The sequence below is a fragment of the Sardina pilchardus genome, chromosome 18 (assembly GCF_963854185.1).
Source record: "Sardina pilchardus chromosome 18, fSarPil1.1, whole genome shotgun sequence".
Taxonomy (NCBI): Eukaryota; Metazoa; Chordata; class Actinopteri; order Clupeiformes; family Clupeidae; genus Sardina; species Sardina pilchardus.
In genome coordinates, this window is record NC_085011.1 from 10589512 (window position 1) to 10599511 (window position 10000).

The window sequence follows — 10000 nt, forward strand, 5'->3', positions numbered from 1 at the left end:
AGAGACAAGAGAGAGTTCACGTCTGGGTTCTTATCTGAAGGGAAGAACCAGAGGTCTAAGGGGTCAAGGCTAGATCCTTACCTGCAGGGCATTTTGGGGACCGGCTTGTTCATAGTGTCATAGTGACAAGGGGAGAGGTCTATGTCCTAACCGCACAAAACACACACACACACACACACACATACACACACACAGAGACACACAAAAACATTAACACATTTCAAGTAAAAGGAATAGAGGCACAATTGAGGAAGTGCTGTAATTAGGCTAAAGACTATTTTAAATGCCTGCTTCAATAGTAATGCGCGCACACACACACACACACACACACACACACACACACAATGCAGCATCCCATGATCAGAGAAGTTAGGCAGCTTCAGGAAGCAGTAATATAGAACTAAGGACATTTTCATGTCTGTTTTTGCCGGTTTGAACTTGTGTATGAATTTGGATACACCAGCAGTCGTAAAGAGTATTCAGCTCTTGGTGTGACTTGTTTTGCTTTCACACCAAATCCAAACTGCACTGGAGATTACACAAACCGTACCCCAGACCTACATTTCCTGGAGGTATTGTAGTTCTGTGTGTTTTGGTGTACTATGTATGCTTTTACTGTACCACTACCTTCTTTATGATCTTTGGGCCCCCACCTATAAGCTTCCCAGCTTCCTTGGGGGACCCATTCACTTTACCCATTTTAAGCTTATAACCCTACTGTAATATTTTGCTTTAAGTGGTATTGTGAATAAAACTAAACTAAACTAAACTAAGACCCCTGTCCACCCCAAACCCTACGGTAGGAAAGCACCTTGCGTCATCTGACCCCCCCCTCTGCCCACCTTGTCGCGGATGCCCAGCGTGTAGTTGTTGGGTCGCGGGCGGTTCTTAAAGGCCCACGAGGCCTGCCGCTGCAGTGCCTGCTGGGTGGAGTCCAGGAAGTCGTAGGCCCCGGGCAGGAGCACGTCACCCTTCCGCACGCGGGCGGTCTGCCCGCTGCGCCCCGTGCCCCTGAAGCCGTAGGTCACATGGACAGGGTTGAGCTTGGCCTCCTCGATGAAGTCTCGGATGTGGTAGGTGCCAGGGATAGGGGTGTCCTGGACAAACAGATTGCAAGAGAACTAGTAGTAGCTCATTTAACGAATTTAACTAATTAATGACTTTCCATCCAGATGCATTACCTGGAAGTAATTGTTAGACAAGAATCACATAGTTTTTTACAGATTTATCTAGAGCAGTGGTTCCCATTTTTTGGCAGGCCCCTCTAATAACAATACAAAGCTCTACAGGGCTCTTTTTGGCCACCTTAATGCTGCGCTATCGGGACCACAGACACAGCTAGCTTTTCACCATGGCATCTTGGGCATATAAGGATTGATGAACCACATAATTCATTGGTTACATGGATAAATGTTATTGTGTAAATTGTGTGTGACTTTGTGTGTGTGTGTGTGTGTGTGTGTGTGTGTGTGTGTGTGTGTGTGTGTGTGTGTGTGTGTGACTTTGTGTGTTTGTGTGTGTGTGTGTGTGTGTGTGTGTGTGTGTGTGTGTGTGTGTGACTTTGTGTGTTTGTGTGTGTGTGTGTGTGTGTGTGTGTGTGTGTGTGTGTGTGTGTGTGTGTGTGTGTGTGTGTGTGTGTGTGTGTGTGCCTGCCTGTCCCTGTGTTGGAGTGTTTGTGTATGTGAATGAGTGTAGTGTGTGTGTACATAACATACTTTGATGGTGTCTTTCCACCAGCCCCCTCTCTGCGCATGCTGGTTTTGCTTCCCATTAGTCTGTGGAAACAAATGCTAAGTTCAGTTTTCATACTGTAACCATCAGCAACCATAATAGAGCAACCATAATAGAGAAATAGAGAGAGAGAGAGAGAGAGAGAGAGAGAGAGAGAGGAGGGGCGGGGGTGCATTATCACTACATACCTAGCAAGTGGCAACTGTGTACACTATGCTACATTCCACAATGCAGGCTCTATTAAACTTGTATGTTGCGTAGCTCTTTCATTGGGTAGTGGAATAAACAAGCACAACCCTCCATGGAGTTAAAATGGAACTATGATCAATAATTCAGCTTGCCTTACTTTTTCCATTCTTACCTTGTCCGTTGTTTTGTCCGTATCGCGACATACGTCCTTTAATTTCGATACGTCTTTATCTCTCCCAATGGTCATATTGCGTCTGATGCTCTTTACGTCTTCAGGCTTTTGTCAGGCTCTTATTGTGGCGCGGGTAATGGACACCGAGTCTACCGTGACCGTCGCTAGGCCCGTCACACCATCAGACCCTCGGCACAACCAGCCTAATCAGTGGTGACATCGGTTGTTTAACAATTAATCACGCAAACCCATGCGCGAAACCGAGCTGTCATTGCACTAGGATAATTTCTACAATTGGATTTGGGTATTTATTTATGACGTTAACAATAGGTCAGGGTCACTTGTAGAATTCAATAGCAGACTGACAGCCAAACCCGCTGCGCTCATGCAAGCGGTGAGGTTCTGAGTACAGTAGCGTAATCATTCATGCATGTTGGTAGGTTATTGCTGATTTAAGAAACTTGATTTAATAGGCAATAGAAGTAAGATCCATTTTACTATTTGCCACAAGGGATACCAATTAAGACTAGCTTCGGTCATTCACTGGAGGAAAGATTTATGCGCCATCGTTCCAGCATATAGAAGCATATCGTTCCACCACGTCAGTAGGGGAAACGAGATTATTTGGGGAAACCCTACACTCAGTAGCATGAATAGGACTCTTCCTGATATTGTAGGTAGGTCTACTGCGCTGTTTAGGGTTGCTCAGGGGAAATAGACTTGAGGGAAGTTGGGGATTTTTTTCAAACTACAGTACAGTACATTTTCTACTCGTGCCACCTCTCACATTACCATGGCATGTCTCACTATAGGTGTTTCCTACTCCCAACTGGTAGGCGACAATACTGAACAGCAACATTACTGAACTCACTGGTAGTGTTGTAGTGTTGGGTTCCAGGAAATCACAATCACACGTGAAATAAATGAAAACCTGATTTTTTTCTTTGTTTCTTTTTTTAAATCACTTGAATTTGTAAAAGGGCTTATTTGAAAAGAATAAGTGCACATTGCCCTGCCATGCATGACATTGTAATAGACCTCCCCAAATCATCTAGAAGCTACAGCATATTCTGGTTAACCCTGCATAATTTAACTGATGGGATCCGTCAGTCTCAAGGGACCCTGTAACTTAATGTGATGTTTGTCTGTTGGCCTGTGAAAAACTGGCAGATTGTGAATTATGCAATGACAGTTGGGGGGTCAACTTGTTCTTCTAAATAGCCTAGGCCTTGTACAACACAGAGGAACATCATGTGGACATGTTTCTGACCCCACTCTGCCTCTAGACTGTTACAGTACATTTTGCTTTCTATATGAGGGCTAATATCTTTGCAGGTACAGCGGCAACTGTACAACCGTCACACCGGTGTGACAGGAATGTTGGAAAATTAACATTCTAAAGAATATCTGGGTTCATTGAATTCTACATAGAATTTTAGAACCTTGAATTGTTGCGGAATGGAATCTTGTGTTAGAATGTTCAAAAACCCACACCTTTTATATTTGCAGGTACAGTGGCAACTGTACATTAACATATGATTCAACTAGTAGTCCCCTTCAGAAAGCTCATGGACAGTTCTGCTCCATTTCAGAGTGGACCACCATCTAATTTAGCAATAGTATATTGTGTATGGATGAAATGGATCATCTATTAAAACCTTACACTCTTACTGAAAGCAAATCCTCATACCAATAGCCATTTATAGAATAATAGATACATGATAGACAACTAGCCAGTTCAATGAGTAACAGGCCATGTGAAATGGTAAACGACCTATGAAAAATCTTACTCTTAAAATGTAGTGCTAAAATAGTTTAAATACTCGATGAGATGAGACTAAATGTCTCTGTAATGAGTGCTTTGCACTTCCCATCTCTCGTAAGACACGGTAACATAATACATCAAAAACACCTAATTGACACAGAAAATAAAGCACACCAATGCCAGCTCAGCTTATGGTACTGTAATCATTTTTTATCAATGCGGTCAGCACGTCAATAGTGTGAAATCAAACCAGTTTAGAGGTACATGCAAATCCAGATACATAAATATTCACGTTGCTGTGTCATCACGCAATGAAAAAAACACAGGCTTCTAATATCAAGAAAACTTTTCAGTCTGGGTAAACTGTAAATTTTATTGGAAAACAAAAATATACAACTTGGAATGAATTATCTGAGGCATCGCTATGCCTTAAGCTTAAAAAAAGAAAGAACAAGAGAAAGAAAGAAAGAAAGCAAGAGAAAGAAAGGAAAGGAGATAAAGAAAAGAAACAAAGACAGAGAAAAAAATAAAACATGAACAGAAAAGTAAATTAAAACATCAAAAAGCATAACAAGATTCAAACAAGTAGTTCTCTAGTATATAACAGCAGATACAAAAAGAGTTTCTGTCCGAGTGCTTTAAGATGACACACTCGTCTTTTTCATTTCATTTCATTTTTTTTGTTTTCTTTTTGCAGTTAGTGCAATGCTGAGAGAAGAAGATTTTTCCATACTGTATATGCTTTTTTTTTTTTTAATCCATGATCCAAGATCCATGCAGAGAGGAACTCCTCTACATCGTTTCCATGCCAGCGGTGTGACAACCGGCTGACAGGTCTCCAATCACTGCCACGCAGCGGCGGGAGGGGTGCCCAACAGACATGACCAAACGATCTCCGAGTGTCACCGCAACCCCACCCCCCTTCGCCCAGGCGAGCGCCCGATTCGCTCAGGCACGCCGCCACTCTGGAAAAAACCACGACGACAGCAAAAAATAAAAATAAAAAGATAAATAAATAAAAGGGACATGAAGACTGTGATCCTATGCGGTTTACATGCAGTTCCTCTGGATAGCCAGTAGGGGAGTAGGACAGGGGAAGGGGGAAGAGGGGGAGTAGGAGGAGGAGGAGGAGGAGGAGGAAGATGAGGAAGAGGAGGAGGAGGAAAGGATGGGGTTAGTTGGGGCTTAACGGTTTACAGATAAATTAAACCAAAAATAAGGAAAAAAGGCAAATGATTTATAGAAGAGCGAGCGTCTATACAAGGCCTTCACTTCGCCGTCATCATCTGTACGAACTCTGTGGATAAAAACAGAGAGAGAGAGAGACCAACTTTAGATTATGTAACCAGCCACAACAATAACATACACAATCACAGTTACCAAGATATTATAATGTATGTATTCAGGTAGTTGCTATTAGCAATATCAACAGATACAGTATATGGAAAATATGCAGTACATAACCTATTGTATTGGTTGTAAAAACAAGACAGATCACCAACCTTCGTAGTTGACCTGGCCGTCACCATCGATGTCGGCCTCTCGGATCATCTCATCGACCTCCTCGTCCGTCAACTTCTCGCCCAGGTTTGTCATCACGTGACGAAGCTCAGCAGCACTAATGTAGCCGTTACCGTCCTGGGAGACACACACACACACACACACACACACCTTTAGAACTTGCTCCTAAGCTCAAATCATTGGCATTCATGTGTATATATATATATATATATATATTTATACACACACGTGAACACACAGTTTGTAATGCTCTAAATGGGTATGTGCGGAGGGAAAAACACAGATGGGTCCTCTGTGGCATAACTGGTACAGCAACATCCTAACGTGTTCAGCTGACTATGGAATTATACACATCAAAATACACACAAAGGCACACACTCACACTCTCTCTCTCTCTCACACTCACACACACAAACGCACACAAACACACACACACACACACACAGAGTGAAGTGAGTACCTTGTCAAAGACGCGGAATGCTTCTCTGATCTCCTCCTCACTGTCGGTGTCCTTCATCTTCCTGGCCATCATAGTGAGGAACTCTGGGAAATCTATCGTTCCATTACCTGCACCAGGAAACAGGTGAGCATTAAGACACTTAGACCACTTAACACACTGAGGGCAGCACATAAACATGGGGGTGCAGGGTCTGTGTACAGTGTAGATGTACACAAGAAGCTATACAGTATGTGTCTTTCCAAACTTAGAATGCGTTTGAGAATATGTATGTATTGCATGAGAATGTGTATGTCTGACCAATTGTAATGCCAATAAAGCACCTTTGAATAGAATTGAATGTGTAATTCTCACAGTAGTACATTGGTATGGGCCACATATAAGGAGAATGACCTGAGTGTTATAGCTGGATTAACTATATTTGTTACACACACAAACACACACACACACACACACACTCACCGTCAGCGTCCACCTCATTGATCATGTCCTGCAGCTCAGCCTCAGTGGGGTTCTGTCCCAAAGAGCGCATGACTGTGCCCAGCTCCTTAGTGGTGATGGTGCCATCGCCGTCCTTATCAAAGAGCGAGAAAGCCTCTTTGAACTCTGCAGAGAGACGGAGAGAGAGAGAGAGAGAGGAAGATGATGAATGGTGAATCACACAAAACAAACATGACAACCGAAAGCACTGATGCTATGCCCTCAACATAACACTACTAAATGGAAAACAAAAGAATGTCTGACACCATTCTTAGAACCATATTTGACAATCTAAAGATCCATTTGTACAACCTGTACTGAAAGAAGCTAGTCACAAGAAAGGCCTGTGAAGTGAGCTACACAGTCAGAGAGGCACAAGTGCTTGATATGAATCCCTGAAGGCTGTAGAGAAAGAAAGCACACAGCCCAAACTCACTGCCACTGCCAGGCCATTAATTAACCACTTAAATAGCTAGGAGTCAGAGAGAGAGAGAGAGAGAGAGAGATAGAGAGAGGGAAGAAGAAGGAGAGATGGAGAGAAGGGGAGGGAGGGAGGGAGGGAGGGAGGGAGGGAGAGGTGGGCATGGGGAAGAAATTCTTGTCAAACGCTCCAGAGCACTAACATTGCCAACAGCACCCTTGGAACACACACATACACACACACACACACACACACACACGGTGGGCATGAACACTGGTTGTCAAAGCAAAGCAGAAACGATAGACTTCCAGTGGCACTCCATCTCCCTCTCTTACTCAAGACAGGGGGTGTCTGATGATGGAGGCTAGGTGTGAAGAAAGCCTGGGCAAACCACAGAACAAGGCATGCAAGTCATGCCAGAGGGTGGTGTGATTGTGTGTGTGTATGTGTGTGTGTGTGTGTGTGTGTGTGTGTGTGTGTGCGCGCGCGAATGAGTCAACGGTTGCTAGGAGCATTAGAGGGCCTGGCTGTTTTACAGGGCGCCATGGCGTTGTGCAACCCACCATGGATTCAGGAGTCTTGACAACCATGACCCCACTTACACACACTTACACACTTTTTGTACACACACACACACACACACACCCTTCTACCCACATCCTCGCACACACATATGCACACTTCTCCTTCCAGTTGTGTGATTCATTAGTCAGACACAAGGGCTTCCTGTGTTTGTTAGGGGACTGGAGATAAGCCTATTCACACAGAGATATGTATAAATAGCCTGTGCAACCACACACACACACACACAACACCACGAACACACTTCACACAGAGGGCTAATGTCTTGGAGGAGTTGAGTAAGAGATGGAGTCCAATTCTCTCTCTCTCTCTCTCTCTCTCATGTAGTCCGAGTTGAGAAAATGTGAGCGGTGTTCTCTCTATTTCTCACTCAGAGTGAAACTTGATATATCCTTCACACTACTTCCACTTTAGCGACTGCTGTGTCAATCGATGGCGTGTGCGTTGTGAAACAGTCAGCGATAACAACTGTTACAACTGACCACCTCCTACTTTCAAAGTTGGGCAGGCTGACAAAGCGAAAACAGCCACAAAAGCTACTTCACAAGGACATAAAATGCATGATTTAGCATAGTATACGTGTGCTGTGTAGTAACAGTATCATATACCTAGTATTGATTTATTTTTGGTGTTTACAAAGAGGTATGAATGAGCCAATCTCCAGCTGGGATACTACATGGGTGAAATTACAGTACATCAGCTACACCAACCTATTTTAGACTGCTATCTGACTGAAACTCAGTGATAAGATCATTCGATCTTGGCAGTTTTGCCCTTGGGGGAAATTATTTGCAACCAGTTAATATTACTATAGTATTAAATACAGTGAAAAGTCTAAATAAATGTCACGGTCCATTCATGAATGAGTAGTACAACTGATTTCCACTAACTGGTTGTAACCAGTTATTGTTACAAGCATATTATTATGCAGATATAATATAATAGAATGACTAGAACAGAATGCAGGATGGGACGTTGAAGCTTTGCAGGCCTACTGTAACAACCTGCACCCTTGTGGCATCATCATGTATATATGTCTATGGGCGCAGCCCTGTTGACCCCAAGGCTTCTTCTGGATCCGCGCTCTGGCTGTGACCTCACAAGGGTTGCTATTGGCGACCTGTCACTATGGCTTCAGGGGGCCAGCCCTATGGGTGCCCACTTTGCTGCCTGCGTGACCTCATCGGGGGCTTGGGAGACGCGCAAGCTGCGCCCACCTCGCCCCGGTCCCAACCGCACCGCCCCGCCTCAGCCAAGGCCCGGCTCCGAAAAATAAACAATCCTCCACATCGCCCCGGCAACCGCCTCGCCGCGAAGGGGAGCCGCGCTCTCTGGGCTCTTGTAAAACAGCCCTGATTTCCATCCCCCGGAGCTTTCCTTGACGCCATTAGTTCACAGTTTCCTGCACGCCACAATAGATTCCCTCACATCCTAAGTGTCGAGTCTGGTCCATCTTAAAAGAGCCCCCAAAACCATTAAAAGAGAAACGACTATTATTATCAGAGGGTGTTAAGAAGACTCCTCCAACACTCTGGCTTTGCCAGAGAGAACACCATTAAAAGGGGGCTGCTGTGCTGCTGCTGCTGCATCGCTGAAGCACTACCCACTGCTGAAGGGTTGTGGGAGGACATCAGCCGATGCTCCAGCGTGCATTACTGTACCTGTTACATAACTCTTTTTATATAGACCGGCGCTGTCATAAAGGCTGGACATCAACCAGCCACACAGAGAAATCAGGATGAACAGTCAAAGTCCAGTAGGAGAGAGCAACAGAGGGGCATTCTGATGCTCGCTAGTGCCATGGTGTAAAATGGTGCCTTTCAGGCCACTCAATCTTTTCTGGCGATACGGCCCGCCTATTTGCATTCTAGCACAACGAGGCAGAACTATTCTCAGAGTGCTAGGCCTCAGTACTGTGACCTCATATCCTCCTGCCAGAAAGAGAGAGAGAGAGAGAGAGATACAGAGGTGGATGGAGAGAGAGAGAGAGACAGAGAGAGAAAGAGAGAAAGAGAGAGAATAAAGACGCAGCTGCAATGGCACGTGAAACACTTTTGTGCATCTCTCTCCCCTCCAGAATCACACGGCCCAAACAACAAGCTCCCAGTGAATGGCCTTTGCTTAAAAAGCAGATTCTGATGAAAAGAGTCAGAGTCCAACTGTGGACCGTGGGGGTGGGGTGGAGGGCGAGGCTTTGGGAAGAGGGAGGGGGGTATTTTGGCCCAGAGGCTTTTGCCCTGCTGACTGAAACTGGGCTCGGACAGGGGCACACCCTGCACACATGACTAAGAGCTACAGAGGGAAAAGCCGGTCCAAAGTACCATCACTGACTGGGAGAGCCCAAAATGGGAGAAGCACTACTGACAAAGAGAAAAAGCAGGATGAGAGAGGGTGAGAGAGAGAGAGAGAGAGAGAGAGAGAGAGAGAGAGAGAGAGAGAGAGAGAGAGAGAGAGAGAGAGAGGGTGATATCTGGGAGACGTAGGAGAAATAATTTGCAATAAAATGCAAAGCATTGCCAGGAAGGCGTTCCCATCGTTAGTACACGTCCTGTTTTATAGGCCTGTTCTGCTACCTTCACTATACAGCCAGCCCATTCATTCAGGCGTTTCAATACTGTCTGTCCTAAGGAAAGCCTTAAAAGGCGAAAATATAAATCCAACGCGGGGGGAGGGAAGAGGGAG

The 10000-nt window shown here is 44.9% G+C and overlaps 2 protein-coding genes across 3 annotated transcripts in view; both read right to left on the bottom strand.

Moving 5' to 3' along the window:
* The window catches only part of stpg4 (sperm-tail PG-rich repeat containing 4), a 6125-nt gene extending 3769 nt beyond the window's left edge, over positions 1-2356 (bottom strand). The window contains exons 1-4 of one of the 2 annotated variants that reach the window (XM_062519825.1): positions 2093-2356; positions 1716-1775; positions 843-1097; positions 82-146 (exon numbers count right to left, since the gene is read on the bottom strand). In XM_062519825.1, the coding sequence (XP_062375809.1) occupies positions 82-146; positions 843-1097; positions 1716-1775; positions 2093-2167 (455 nt within the window). In that variant the 5' untranslated portion in view covers positions 2168-2356. Of the gene's footprint in view, positions 1-81; positions 147-842; positions 1098-1715; positions 1776-2077 lie in introns of both variants that reach the window. The other variant, XM_062519824.1, reaches the window with a different exon arrangement.
* A 1690-nt stretch (positions 2357-4046) lies between these two features.
* calm2a (calmodulin 2a (phosphorylase kinase, delta)) overlaps positions 4047-10000 on the bottom strand; it is a 6994-nt gene continuing 1040 nt past the window's right edge. The window contains exons 3-6 of the mRNA XM_062519000.1: positions 6298-6441; positions 5839-5945; positions 5360-5495; positions 4047-5154 (exon numbers count right to left, since the gene is read on the bottom strand). Coding sequence (XP_062374984.1) covers positions 5126-5154; positions 5360-5495; positions 5839-5945; positions 6298-6441 — 416 coding nt within the window. The 3' untranslated portion in view covers positions 4047-5125. The remainder of the gene's footprint in view (positions 5155-5359; positions 5496-5838; positions 5946-6297; positions 6442-10000) is intronic.